Source organism: Heterocephalus glaber, unplaced genomic scaffold (genome assembly GCF_053883595.1).
Source record: "Heterocephalus glaber isolate CG9 unplaced genomic scaffold, H.glaber_assembly_v1.0 deba00001550, whole genome shotgun sequence".
Taxonomy (NCBI): Eukaryota; Metazoa; Chordata; class Mammalia; order Rodentia; family Bathyergidae; genus Heterocephalus; species Heterocephalus glaber.
Genome location: NW_028258343.1, coordinates 3036918 through 3051726, shown reverse-complemented (window position 1 = coordinate 3051726; position 14809 = coordinate 3036918). Strand labels below are relative to the sequence as shown.

At 46.7% G+C, this 14809-nt stretch overlaps 2 protein-coding genes and 1 long non-coding RNA gene across 6 annotated transcripts in view; 1 reads left to right on the top strand and 2 right to left on the bottom strand.

The window, feature by feature from the left end:
• Nucleotides 1-354: 354 nt before the first annotated feature.
• Nucleotides 355-3893, bottom strand: Slc35d3 (solute carrier family 35 member D3). Its single transcript, XM_004871473.3, has 2 exons — nt 3324-3893; nt 355-2383 (listed from the first exon to the last, which is right to left on the bottom strand). Exons 1-2 carry the CDS (start codon nt 3760-3762, stop codon nt 1554-1556), a joined length of 1269 nt encoding a protein of 422 aa, XP_004871530.2. The 5' UTR covers nt 3763-3893; the 3' UTR covers nt 355-1553.
• Nucleotides 3894-4004: 111 nt separating this feature from the next.
• On the top strand, nt 4005-13931 carry LOC110347042 (uncharacterized). 2 transcript variants are annotated; one of them, XR_015442480.1, is made up of 3 exons: nt 4005-6960; nt 7352-9415; nt 11497-13931. It is a non-coding gene; the product is annotated as an uncharacterized LOC110347042 (long non-coding RNA). The 2 variants fall into 2 exon arrangements; XR_015442479.1 differs by having other exon boundaries at nt 7352-11567; nt 12055-13931.
• The window catches only part of Pex7 (peroxisomal biogenesis factor 7), a 67657-nt gene continuing 63077 nt past the window's right edge, over nt 10230-14809 (bottom strand). For 2 of the 3 annotated variants that reach the window (XM_013068052.3, XM_087190019.1), the window contains one exon: nt 10883-11343. Coding sequence is in view for 2 of the 3 variants with exons in the window: in XM_087190019.1 (XP_087046145.1) it covers nt 11272-11343 (72 nt within the window). In the remaining variant the exon portion in view is untranslated. Of the gene's footprint in view, nt 11344-14809 lie in introns of all 3 variants that reach the window. The other variant, XM_004871475.4, reaches the window with a different exon arrangement.

Here is a 14809-nt window from a genome sequence, read left to right as displayed (position 1 = left end):
GGCAAGCTGAAGTTAGAAGTAATGGCTATTTTTTAAAAGTTATTATAATTCTGGCTAACCACTTCTAAATGCTGCCATGGGAGGGCTCCTGCACCTCAAATGGCTCCTAGGTACCTATGGAAGCCACTGATTGCCTGTGAAAACCAGTTAGCCAGGACCAATTAGAAATTGCCACAATTATATTTGCTCACCAGCTTGTGGAACCAAAGTGATGGAGCCAAAATTTCATGTTTGCTTTTTTAAATTATTATTAAGGAAGAAAAATATAAGATGCTACCATGTGTGAGTATTGAGAATATGCTGACAACTAAGAGCACTTGACTGACAAAGTACCTCTCCTGCAGGGTGCACAGAGGGCTTCCCCTCCGAAGATGCTACTATTTATTCCATCTCAAACACCATGTCCACTGTGGATGGCTTTCACCCCTCAGCATGAGACAGTCCTTCACTTCGTAATGGTTTCCTTCATTGGAAAAATGTGTCCTTGTGATTGTTTGGAATCACGCTGCCATGTTAACTTAGAAAGTTCCCAGGAGGCTGCTGCCTGCTCTCCTGAGACTGCACACCCCACAATGAAGGTGAACAAGAACCGGACAGCAGCAAGAGGACATAAATGTGTCCAAAATAGGTTTCTAACAACACATCTTTTAACAGACTCATACTTTATTTTGACAAATTTAAGATAGAAAAATATCATGATGTGAATATAGTAGCTGGTCTTTTTGTAACATGTGCAGTGCGACTTGGAATTGCTTACAGGAGGGTGTCTCTTCTGGCTGGGCTGCAGTCAACACACAATTATATCTCAGCCATTGCATTTGCTGGAAAGAATATCACACAGTAAAACTGACTTTTTCAAAGACTATGGCATTCAATAATAAATACTATAAAGCCAGAAACCAAAACAACATTTAAAATATTTTTACAATTACTCAAAGCAAACTTGAGACTTCATAATCAAAGCGAAAAGCTCATATTGTCAAAATAGCTTCATTTTCTACCAATATAGAATAGTAGAACATTTATTTTTTTAAAAACAAGTGAAGAAAAATTAGAGTAAACATGACATTTCAGATGACTCTAAACAGTAAACATTAATTTAGTGTATTTATTTCTGTTATTTCAACAATATACTCTTTGCCCTGCTGGCAATAACAACTGTAGTTCTATCATCAAAAACGTGCCCCTGAGGGTAATCTTTGAATTTATTAAGCAGTGTCATCATCTTCGGAGGTGTTGGTTGAAGGACTCTTGGTACATGCAGGTATTTGGTTATGGTTATAAAGACAAAAACTAAATGTGTCAGGAGTTGAAGCGAAACCATTGTTTCTCTTTGTTAAGCACCTTCACATCTTTGTTCCCTCTGTGATACACAAGCAAATTTGAGCTATGTAATTCACATGGGTGCTAATTGTATTGCTCTGTCCCTTTCAGTTTCTTTCTCTGCTTCCTCTCCCTACTCCCCAAAGAATAAAAGTGGGAGCCCCCTCATTATAATATTTCTAATATATAAAATAACTGTATGTACATATGTACATACATGCACATCCCTTTCAGGGGCTGGGTAACTCCTCATTTTCTATCAAATAATCCTTCTTCATATACTTGGTTCCCCTAACTAACCTCCACACTTCCAGGTATGCATCCTTTAAGGACCTCCTACTCCCTTCTTCGGAGCTGTCTGATAGGGGTGAGCTCCTAGCCACCAGCAGGACCCCTTGGGGGCTGCCCTTCGCCTCTGGTCCACTCTGCTGAGTCGAGCCACCTGCTCCCTCCCCGCCCTCTGACCCACCATTTCCATCCTCCCTGGGCAGCTCCTCCATCGAGAACGGCAGCTGGTCTCCACTTGGCTTCCTTTCCTCTCCCTGGGGCTGCGACTCCAGGTCCTCATAGTTGCTCTGCCTTCTGGTCTCCACGAATTTGGCCACACAGTAAATGATGGAGCCCAAGGTGTTCACCACGACTCCGGCAATGAACAGAGAGGTGGGCTCCACGTCGCTGAAGGCCACCATACCCACTGTGATGGTGGCAATGCTCTTCACCACGCCCACGAAGCTGGTGGTCACCGCCGAGTTAATGTAGGTACAGTGCAGGGTGGTGAAGTTCATGGCGCAGCCGATCAGGATGCAGGCCACAAAAATGCAGACCATGGCCGGATCCTTCCAGCCCGAGAAGGTCCAGGCGTGGATGGAGTCCGTGCTGGCGAAGGAGCAGACGACCAGCAGCGGGGTAGCGGAGATGGCGATGACATACTGCGCGGTGAGCGGCCCGTGCTCCGTGTCTGCGCTCGCCTTCTGGATGAGCACCAGGTAGGCGGCGTGCACCAGCACCGCCAGCACGCCCGTGACGTACCCCAGGGGGTCGCCGGTCAGGTCGCCGGCTCCTGGGGCGCAGCGTGGGAAGGAAAGAGAGAGAAGACACCGGGTTGGCGCGGGTGGGTTCCCGCTGCGGCCACGCGCGGAGTTGGGAAGTAGACGCGGTTGGCACCCCGGCTCTGCCCACTGGGGAAGCCCACCGTGCCTCGACCACCGTGCACAATGCCACAGCCAAGCTCAGTCATGCACAACGCGATGCACACGGAGCGGTCCCTTCCTGACATGTCCCGGGTCACCCGTCCTCCTCTGCTCCTGTCAGAGGCCGTGGAGGTCGCAGATGCTCTCGGGGTGGGCTCTCTGGCTCCCCTGGGCCGGCGCCCCCTGGAGCATCGGAAGGGAGGGGGAGTCTGGTTGGTGGCTCCTCATCCCACGCGGGCCATTGCGTGGCGAAGGTGGCCTCCACCCCTCTCCTCCAGGCCAGGGCCGGGATCCCCAGAACCCACAGCCCTAGCCGGCTCCTGTATCCCCCAACCCCCTCCGCCTCGAGCCCGCAGTCCCCCAAATGCCTCCAGGCACCCCAAACTGCCTTGGGAGCCCGAGCTTCATCCCCGTCCCTCCCCCATGGCAGCCCCTTGTGATGTGAGGAAGTTCTCGGCCCCCCCTTCCGGCTCAGTCCGGGGCTAGACTCGGGCTCTGCTCGCCGAGGAAGGGGCTGAGCGCGGAAGCCCGGGTGGGGCGGCGGGAAGGGCAGTGCACGGCGGACAGACAGGGGCGGGGGTCGGAAGCCTGGTTACTCGGTGGGGGGCCCTGAGGGAGCCGGTCGGAGCACTGGGGAGGGCTCCGCTGGGTCTCAGGGCAAAGTCCCTTTTGCGAGCCAAACGGCCGCTTCTACGCTCTCCGCCTCTACCTGCCTCAGTGTCCCCATCTGAGAGCGCGGGCGCTGCTCCGAGCGACCCCCGCGGCCTCCGCCGGTGGGGTGGGGCGGGGGCCGGCACGGGGCCCTCTCACCTGCCAGGGCGGCGCCGCAGGTGGTGATGAGCACGGCCGCGAGCACCCCGGGCGAGGGCGCGCCGTTCTTGAGCACCAGGACGCCGATGAGCATGGTGACCAGGGGCAGGCAACGCTTGAAGACCACGTACATGGGCAGGCTGAGGCCGCGCAGGGACCAGAGTGTGAGGCTGGACTGCAGCGTGGAGAGCACCGCGACCCCCGCGAAGGAGCGCGCCAGGCTCAGGCTGAAGGGGGGCACAGCTACGAGCCCGAGGCGCCGCAGCAGCTCCAGGCTCAGCGCCGCGGTGGAGCTGGTCAGGCACTGCACCAGGGTCAGGAAGGTGAACTGGTAGCGGCTGATGAGGAACTTGAGCAGGATGTTGAGGGAGCCCGAGAAGACCCCGTGCGCGATGGCCACCGAGATGCCCAGCGCGCGGCCGCGGCACAGCTGCCGCATCGCGCCGGCCCCAGCGCACCCGGCAGCGGCAGAGCTCGGGGACCCGCGCGAGGGGCGCGGAGAGGACCGAGGGCGGCGGGGGAGCCCGCCCGGCGCCGCGGCGAAAGGCAGCTCCAGCCGGGCGTCCTCGCGCGAGGCGGCTCCGCGTCCGACTGCCCCGCAGCAGCTCCGGGGAGGCAGGGGCGGGGGCGGGGGACTCCGAAAAGTGGCGGGGGGGGGCCCGGGGTGAGAGGAGTGGCGGGAATCCTAGCGACAGCTAAGTGCGAGTAGGTGACGAGCCGCGGTGTGTCGTGTCGGGGGCACGGGGAAGACGCTGCGCGGAGGGAAGCGGGGCGGCTGCCAGAGGGCGGGACGGGCCCGCGCCCCTCGGGTCCCCAGAGCCCACCGGGCCGGCTCCTGCCGTCCTCCCGCCACCGCCGAGCCGGGAGGCGCGGGTCGAGGGGATCCCAAGCACAGCTAAAGACGATTTTAGACACAACAGCGCCCGGGGATCGAGCACCGCTTATTGGTCGCAACAAGTGAGGGCGCCCCCAGGCCCCTTGCCCGTGTGCTGCAACGAATTTTCCACCCCCCAGTCTCGCCCAGCGCGGCAGCGGGGAGCAAAACCCATCGGTGCTACCGGGCGGCGGAGCCCCTAGTAACTCAAGATGGGGCGCCCACCCGGCCACATTTAAAGGACCCGCGGCTGGGGCGGGCTCCGGAGCCCGGGGGTGGCCCGCTCCGGCGCCAGGCACTGCGCACCCGGGTGTGCGCCCCTTCCGGGAGGGTCTTGGGGGAAAGCGCGCTGCTCTGCGGGAGCTTCCGCTGGCAAATCCGGGGGCTGGGGGCACACCCTCAAGTGAGGCTAGGATGTTAAAAAAAAAAAAAAAGTGGAAACGAAGTCTCTAGTGCAAGTAGCCGCTATGAACTCTGGAGGAGCCTGGAGACAACGCTGCCTGAATGGTAGTGAGGAGGTGTTAGGTGCGCTGTTAACAGGGGTTGAGTGGATTGGCAGGAACCCAGGGCCCTCCGCCCTGCCCCGAGGCTCCTTGTCGCCCCGTTAGATCCGGCGAACAGTCCCAACTTTTGGGCCAGTCGCGGGCCGCTTTGGGGAGCAAGGGGAGGACAAGAGAGTGGATTTTACCTCCCCCGGCCGGGGTTCGCCTTCGCCCCCGCAGGACTTGTGAACAGTGTCCTTCCAGGAGGCTTGAGATAAAAAGAGATCCCCCCCCCCCTCAGGTGGCAAACTTTAGTGACTTTGCTATTAATTCAGTGCCCTGGGAAGTAGCGCCCGGACCGGTAGTGAACTCAGCAGCAGAGCGGCTCCCTCAGCCGAGGTCCTCGCTAAGAGCCAGGCACGGTTTAGTATTCTCGCTACTTGAGATTTGTGGCCTTGCCAGGGTTCAGGCTCCAGGAAGAGGGTTCGAAATCCTGCGCTCCACCCCTTTCGGTTGCTGGCTCGGGTCACTATTCTCAGCCACCAACGGGAGAAGCAACCTCTGAAACTTAAAGGCTGCACCACCTTGCTTTGAGTGGCCCGATCCATTTCTCCCCCATTCTACTTTCTACTTTCCACCTCAGGGCTGAACTCAGCACTCCAGCCCAGATGTTGAAGTTTCAGAGGGAAAAAAAATTACAACAGGGCTCACAATATCACTGTTTTCCTTCGCCTGAGCCAGCTTGTTGTTGTTGTTGTTGTTGTTGTTGTTGTTGTTGTAGGTGCTCACTTTGGTGAAAGAGAGATCGGTCTCAAGCAGTCCACTTGCCCGTGTGCCCAGCGCCTAGTACAGCCACTTTCTTGTCCGCCACAGGTGGACACTCAGGAAAATGTTTGTCAGTGACCCATGATGCTAACTTTCCAGGAATAACACTGGACAGCGTTACAATAAAAATATGTGGCTTCCGGTTCCCCAGGGAGCTCTTGGTTTTTATTGCTAAAAGTTGTGGTTACACACTACTGGCTATTTAAGGAACTCTGCTCAAGAGCGGGTGTTATTTCTCTAGGAAATAAGTCTGAAGCAGCAGTTTAAATTATGTGTATGTGTGTGGTAAGTATTTACTCAAGATATAGACAGATAAAAGACATCAGCAAATAGCAGATTTCTGTTGCTAGAGATCAATTAAAGAATGGCTGCCTAAATATCCTAAGTGAATATAATTATGAAGTGGCTGTGTAGACCTCGTTTGCAGATGATTCATTTCTTCCAGCGATCAGAACTGCTTCCATTTGTGGTAATAACATTAGGTAGAAGACTGGGGGCTGATTGAACTACCTTACCCATTTCATTTAGGCAAGACTGTTTAGCTTAATATCTGAAACCTACAGCAGCATGAAACAGCACATTTTCTTCATTTTATTGCATAGGTTCTTTATTAGGGCTCTAAAAAAAAAAAGAAAAACTTTAATCCCACTTTCCACAAAATCAGTTACTAGATAAACTCTTGAAGAAGAGTGGGAAAAAAATAACAATACTATGTTCAGCAAGGTTAATTGAACAAGAATGTGGATCTGAAGTCAAATAGCTATTTGGCCAACTGGCCAAGGTATCAAGGGTCTAGACAAAAGCTCTTTATCTCTAGAGCTACTCAATAAATATTAGTGGCATTAAATCAATCAGTTCATTCATTCAACAAACATACAGAGCAAGTATTTTGTTCTAGGTAGGCTGTTAAGCCAGGGAGAATTGAAAGAGGAGCACTCAGTTAGTCCTTAGGGATTCACAGGTAGCTGGGAGGCAACACAATGCAGCTAATGCAGCAGGGAAGCCTTCCAGAAGGAAAAGAGGGAGCGCCCCGAGGGTAATTGAATCAGTTTGATTGAAGAAGCAGAGAAAGAAAAAACATTTTTTCAAAATTTGACTTATGTCGTTATTTTTTATTTTGAAAGTAACATGCTCATTGTAATATGTAAGAGGAAAACAAATTTTATAACTAATGAGTAGAGTTTAAGGCCCTGGGTTTGATTCTCAGCACCAAAACTCAAATAATAAATATATATATATATATCCCCCTTTTTAAAAATAGCAAAATTGGGATATCATCCATGTGTCTAGAATTTGCTATTTTAAAAATCATATCATGGTAATCAGCTTTCAAGATAGTCTCTAACGATCTATTGCCTCCTCATATTTACAGCCTTGTCAACTTCTCCCACATTGAACTAGCATGGTCTTCGTGACCAACAGAAGATGGCGGAAGTAGGCGCAGCTCACTGCTGAGGTTTGTGTGTAAAAGATTGAAGCTTTCATCTTGGATTTTCTTTCTCTTCCATCATTTGGTCTGGGGGGAATCAAACGCCAGGCCCCAGCATGGCGAGTACTTGAGGCTTGCTCACAGCCATGTGAAAGACCTGGGAAGCTGACCTGCTAGACAGAGGTGAGGTGACAGTTTAAATGTCAGGAGAAGATCAGCCAGAACAACTCAGCTAAGCTATTGCTGGATTCCTGACCTATAGAAACTGTGAAATCATAAATACAAGTTGTTTTATACAAAGTTTTGAGGAGACTTGTTACATAGAAATAGGTAACTGATACATTAATCTACTTTTCCATGTCAGTACATCATTTATTCTTTCAAATGACTGTTCTATAACATCACTTTTCTCCTGTAGACAGGCATTGAAGATTTACCAATCGTGATGTAATGCATGTCCTTCAATATCTGTTCAGACACATACTTCAGGTATTTCAAGATCTTGTAAGTGTAACTGCTGGGTCAAAGGTATCTTAAATTCTTGATTTATTGCCAAATTGTCTATTAAAAATGTAACACTGCTCTCATATTAAACAATATTGGATATTATTAATATTTTAAATATTTGCCAAACTGACATGCAAAGAAAGGGGGATCTCGTTTTAATCTGCATTTCTTTGTCATCGATGAGACAGTCTGACTAAACCGTTTTGAACTGTATTAAACATCTGCCTTTCTACATCAGTGAAATGTCTATTGATATCCTTTGTCCACTTTTGTGTTTGGTTGTCATAGTGATTTTGAGTCTTTATAAATTCTAGATATTAACCATTTGTTATATGTTGCTCATATATTTTTCTATTATATCCTCTCTCCACTAACTTTGCTATTTTATTTTGGTACCAGGGCTCGAACTCCAGTCTTTGCGCTTGCGCAGAAGACGGCGAAACCACTGAGCTAAATCCCCGGCCCTAACTTTGCTATTTTAATGTCGCTGGCCTTTCTCTTTAGCCATTTCACACACTGTAATTTTTAAATGGTGGGTAAGAATTTGCAAAGACAATACAGGCCACTTGAGACACACAGATGAGCTTGGACAAAGAGAAGAAAACTTGTGTGATTTCCATGGGGAACTTGTGAGCATGCGCTTGTTGACCTTGAAGAAGAGTGCGCAGAGAGAGGCAGGACTAGCCCAGAAGACCTCAGAGCCGGTTTAGTGAGCCAGAACTTCTTCCTGTAGGCGATCTCACAAGCAAAGAGAGGTTTTTACACTGAAATTGGGATAATCAGATTGCAATTTAGATCAGTCTCCGGCAGCTGTGTCTAGCAGGATGGCTCTCAGGGCACAGGACTGGAAACAGACACGCCATTTAAGAAGCTGCAATTGTCCAGAGAAAAGCTAATGATGGCGTGAACTGTGGCAGCGGGTAGGTTGAGGGGAAGAGACAAAAATGGAGAAATATTGAGAGTAAAAAAGATAGGAGTTTCAATGTGCTTGGAGCAAAGGGGTGGGAAACGGGGAAAGAAGAGATTGGTGCGTTGGTCTTCAGCTTGGCCTCAACGTGTATTTAGCTTGGCTTTAGATTATTAACAAGTGAAAAGACGTGTAGGAGGAGGAACTGATTTAATAGGCAAGGTACATTTGGGTGGAACAAAACAAGTGCAAAACCTTGTGGGAGATCTAGGTGGGGACAGCAGGAGGTATTCAGTAGTGTGTGTGTGTGTGTGTGTGTGTGTATGTGTGTGTGTGTGTAAAACCTTGTTAAGTTGATCAGCACATCCAAGGAGAGGCCTGTTAAGTAAGAAATTAATAAGAGCTCATTTTTGGAAGAGCTCAGTTAACAAGCACCAAAGGCAGAAAGGATAGCTGGCTCTCGGCCTGGATCTCCCAGGGACCAATGGACTTAATAGGGTCACTCAGACTTGGGCTCAGATTTTTAGGTCTTCAGACTTGGAAACTGGATTTTTTGTCAGTTCTCTCAGGAATGATCAGGATCTGGTCACCAGAGAGATCTATATCTTGACTGTTTCTCAGGGAGCCAGTTTCTGTTATTCCTAAGCAAGCCACAGTGGCAGCACCAAGAGCTTAGATTCAGTCACTGCAGACTTCAAATCCAGACTCATTACTTCCTGGCTCTTTTGCCTTCTTTGTTTAGACAACCAGGAGGGCTCCTTTGCAGGGAGGTTTTAAAGACTGAAAGGTAACACATGCAAAGCATCTCAGAGAATGCCCAGACCTCAGATGGGTGGCTGGGAGCTCCCTTCCACTCAAGTGCTGCCGCATCACTGCAGGTCCATGCAGCTCTGGGCCAGAGAGGAGATCAAGGCTGACCTTCTCACCTGGAAGGAAAGACTGGCTGTCCAGAAGTGGCCCAGCTCATGAGCTACCAAGAATTCAAAAATCATGCACATTCTCTTTCAGGAGAGAATCCACCTCTGTTCCTCGCTTTTCAATACTAGCTCCAGGGAACGAGCTGGGGAAGTAAGTATCCAGCCACACTCTTTCATACTAGCAGGTCCCAAAAACCTGAGTCATAGATTATGAAGTCAGGGTTCTAACCATCTCTAACTCCCTAAAATAGAGGGGGAAATGAATCGAGGGAGATGTTAGTTTTTAAATGAACAATTTTTGTTTCAAAAGATACATAGTAAATTATTTTATCAGGATAATCTCTTGCATTCTATAGGGAAAAGAATTTTATTGCATTGTAAATACGATCTGAGTTAGGTATTTTTTCAAGGTCCTTATAACTTCTGATAGAGCATACGTACTGTGGACCTGCTGTGTTGAGCCACACTTTGGCGCGATGCCTTTAGTTCACGCGAAGGGAAGCAACAAGGAAAGGCTCCAAGAGACTCATCCTGTGCCAACTCTAAGGATGAGCCTGAACACTTCATTCATTACAATCCACTTGTGTTAAGTGGGGTCCACTTGAATATTGGTATTACTGATGTAAGAATCAAATGGGCTGTATGTATGTTCCCAGAGATCATTCATTCATTCATTCAACAAATATGTATTGGCATCTTCTTGGCATGTGCCAGGCCTGGGGTTAGGACAGTCCCTGCCCTCAGGGATTGTGTGACTGACCACGCGTGTGAGGCTAGAAGCCTTGGGCACACATCTTTGGCCCAGTCAGTGGCAACCTCACTGAATGCTGAGGTCTATATTTTCAAGCCCCACTCCATGTTCTACTTCATGGCTTTTGTTCCACCTTTGAATTTATGCTTGTTTGGGTATCTTAAATTGTCTTAATTTTTTTCTGGAACAAATAAAAAATATGTAAATAAGACAATAAAAATATATTTTTAGTTTATTTTTGCTGATTATTACAAATATCTTGTTCTTTAAAAATTCTTAAAATTTAAGAATTTAATTAGAATTTCTGCCATTTATCACACATTTTAATATTATATAAAACATTATACAAAGTAATTTATTTTAATAATTTCCTTTTAAACTACTTTTTCCCCCCAGTTTTTAGTATCTACGAATTTTTCAAATGGATTGAAAGAGGTGGCAAGAAGGGTTTATAGCATTACTTAGGAATAGTTTCATGGATGTTCCTAGAAGCCTTTAATAGGACCTAAGACTTTTTGCTTAGAGGACAAATTAAAAAATTTTTGATAGAGAAATGGGAAGGGAGAAATAGACACATGTGTATAATATCTAAAAGAGTTGAGTAAATGTTAAAAACAAAACCCAGGAAGATCTCAACCCACAGCATTTTATGTTTTTAGAGCATGGCACCAGTTCAGAAGAGACTCTCATTCAGTTATGTGTTGGGCACATAACAGATGCTCAATAAATAACTACTGAATAAATTAAATCTATGTTAGAGCCCGTATGTGAGCCACAACTACATCCACATGACACACACTATTATATTCATATATATATATATATTTAAAGTGCAGTCTTATTGGGGCTGTCATAAAACAATATACATTCAAGACATGCAGTTTATTTAATTTTTATCAACAGTAGTGATGAAATTTTACATAAAAAGGACAAAAATGAAACATATGACTCTCCATATAGTCTCTCATATGTTAATCCATTATACAATACAGAGATTATATTTTAATAGGTAGAAGATACACCAAAATATCAATTATGTCTTAGGATTTTAAGAAATATGGCTTATGTACCGGGCTTACAGAATGAGCCAAAGTCTTTATTATCAGCTGCCTCAAAACTGATTCCAGGGTAAATCTGAAGAATTTGAAATCTTAATAGCATATAAAAGCATAATGACTACTTTTTCAACAGTGGATTTATTGGCTTGTAAGTAATTCTTCAGCCAACATCCTTGTTTCTGAGCAGAGGAGTAGATCTCAAGCAGGAATAACAGTAAGACAAGTAGGATCATATATCTTTATTGTTTCATCCCAAGAACAGTCAGCCACCTACAAAACCAAAACAAAGTAAGAAACACATTTAGATGCATAAAAATTCAAAACTGGCAGCAAAAATTTAAGTCGTTTGGTGTGTATATCACTCTTTTATGTAGGAAAAACCAGGATCCGTTTTTGATAAATGGTCTATTTTCCCTTTTCAAGATACCCTTCAGGGATTGTTTCTAGTGGACTGAAGTTGCCTACAAGGATTTCATCTATCACTGGAGAGCTAGGTAATTCCCTACCCTTTGAGCTAAATGTTGAAAAAATGTACTACTAGACCATGAACTAAGACTTTTTAATCAGTGGATAATTTTAAATTGCTGTGATGGTAGAAAAGTGGGGAGAGAGAAATATAGCATCTTGAGTATAGTATATGTTATGGCTTATGTCTGGCTGTCCCCCCAAAGTCTCGCAGAGTCATGGCAGGGGCTTTCAGAGGTGGCTGCATCTAGAGTGTGTATCAGTCCACTCATTGGTTTGGCATAGTTCTGGCTAGGATTAAGGGAGTATGTTCTACACCTGCCCTAGGGTGGGTAGCCTGCATAAAATATAAGGGACAGAAAGAGGCCTAATGTGCTCTCACCTGCCTGCTTGCTGTGGACTGTTTCTCTTCTGTGATGCCCCTCTGCCATGCTGCCTTATCTTAGAGCCAGCTGATTATGGACTGAAACCTCTACAAACTGTGCGCCAAATAAACCTTTCCTCCTTTAACTCTAGGTGTCAAGTATTTTGTCTCAGCAACTAGAAAAGTAACTAAGACAGAATTTGATACCAGAGAAGTGGGGTTGTTGCTGTGACTATACCTGATGATGTGGTTCAGGGGACTTTAGAGCTGGCTTGTGGGAAGAGTTTGGAAAGGCTAAGAGATGCGAGCTGAAAAAGTAGCCCTGAAAAGCTTTAGGCTGTACTTGATAGGAGATTATAGTCAGAGCTCAGAAGACAAAAATGCTGATAGAAATGATGCCAGTAAGAACCAAGCTCAGGTTTCTGCTGGGAAGGGCTACGTTGGCTGTTGGACTCCAGAACATGTGTGTTAAGCAGTGGTAGAAAGTTTACCTGTATTTTGCTCATGTCCAGAGCCTTTGACTGAGACTGAGATTAAGGGTGGCAGTTTAATCTTGTAGAAGAAATTTTAAGACAGTCTAATTTTAAGGCAGAGGCATAGCTACTCTCGGATGCTTTTAGCCAGATTTATGTTGAGAATCAAGAGCAAAGAGCTCAGCACAATGATTCAAGACTGTCAATTTGTTCAGAAAGGAAGCTCCAGTAAAGCTGAGGCCTGATGAAGCAGAGGAGAAATTTGTCATTGAAAAGATTAGGAAGAAAAAGCCAAGTATTTCAGAAGAACACAACAAAAAAGATAGGCCAGGGATAACACAAGAAACAGCAGGACTCCACCCTTTGTAGCTTCAGAGTTTCAAAGGTGAAAGACTTTGCTTTGAGAAAAGAGCTCCAGAGCACCATGTTTCAGAATGGCAACAGCCTAGAGAATTTGTTCCTTGGGATTGAGTTCAGAGTGTTCAGCGATCCAGGTACTCGACCCATACAGCCAAGAGAGAAGGAAGCCTGGCTACTGCTCCAGCTGGTAGCAGATCTTGCATCATCCACATGGTGCTGGTTTTAGGTGCATGCAGAATGCAAGAGTTGTGAGGTCAGGAAGGCTTCCACCCAGATTTCAGAAGATGCCCCTAAGATTTCAGGCAGGGTGCCCCTAAGAGGGCAGTGTGTGAAGCTATGAATGTGGAGCCAAACGTGCAGTGGAGCCAAACATACAGTGGAAGTTTGGAGAAGCCAGGAATGTGGATTATCTGAGGAAAACTGCAAGGAGGGAGCAGAGCCAGCCTAAGAGAGAAGCTGTGGGAACTACAACCGCTGGGTGGGGATGGAGCCACTGAAGCCCTTTGGAGTTCACATCTTGCAACAGATTGCCTTGGATGCTGGACATGGAACTACAGGACTTAATGTTTGCCCTGCTGGATTTTGGTCTTGCTTTGGTCCCTTCCTTGTTATCCCCCTATTTGTACCTTTTGGAATGGAAATGTTTATCTTGTGCCATTCAACGTTGGAAGTGTTTAACCTTTTCGTTTGTACAGGGGCTTGCAGTTAAGAGTTTGCCTTAAACCTCAGAGGAGACTTTGGACCTGGACTTTTCAACAGTGCTGAAACTGTTAGGACTTTGGCAACTCTCGGAGATGGACTAAATGCCTTTTGCATAAAGGGACGTGCATGAGTCTGGGGGCCAAGGGCAGAATGTTATGGCTGTGCCTAGATGTCCTACCAAAGCCTCATGGAGTCATGGGGGTGGGGGGCTTTTCAGAGGGGGCTGGATCTAGAATGTGTGGTGCTGGGATCAAGATTGACTACTAAATCAGTCCACTGATTGGTCTGGCGTAGTTCTGGCTAGAATTGAGGGTGTGAGTGCTACACTTGCCTTGGGGTGAATAGCCTGCATAAAATACGAGGGACAGAAAGAGCCTAAAGTGCTGTTACCTGCCTGGCTGCCATGGACCATTTCTCCTCTGCCATGCCACCCTGCCATGGAGCCAGCTAACTGTGGACTGAAACCTCTACAAACTGTGAGCCAAATAAACCTTTCCTCCTTTAACTCTGGGTGTCGGGTATTTTGTTTCACTCATGAGAAAGGTAACTAAGACAGTATCTAAAAAGATTTGAATAAATGTCAGAAAATGTAAGCTGGTTATGTGGGGGTAGGGAGAAAGAAAAGTGCAGCTCTTGCCACCACAAAGGGGCTCATTCCAAACCAAGTGTGGAAAGCCCTCTAAAGGCTCTCAGAGAAGGGACACAGGATTTTTCACAGGCCATGCACAATGACTTCACCAACTATGGAACAGGCACTGGAGTAGTTGGGCTGGAACCAGTCCTTGCACCTGCTTAGTGTCTCCCCTAGAAACAATCCCTTGTAAAAGGCAACCTGTCCATCATTATTTGCCTGATCCTGCAGATATAAGTTTTTATAGCATGAGACACAGTGCCATCATGTTGATTTTCCCGACTCGTGCATGTGTATGTTTTCAAGTGTTGGATCTTTCAGAATGTAGTGTCATCTACTGTAGAGGAGAGAAGCAGAGAAGTAAGACTTAGGCCTCTCATGCAAAGTACCTATAAATTATGGTTCTGAATTCCTATTAAACACTCTTCAATCCGTTTTCTTATTTATTTAGGACTTATAATAACTAACAAATGTCAAAGCCACTGAATCAGCAAATGCTCATAAATCAATACTTGATAATACATGAAAGATCTACAACCAAGATATACAGAATTATAAATTGATTCAAATTAATGCAAATAATGGCATTTCTCTATTAATTAATTAAATTCCAACTAGTTATACAAATTTAAATATGCTTAACAAGCAGAAAGGTTTTTAAACATGCACTTTACTACACTGAGAAAGAGGCCCCAGATTCTCTCAGGCTGGCACTATAGAGACTTCCCGGTAAGGAAAAAG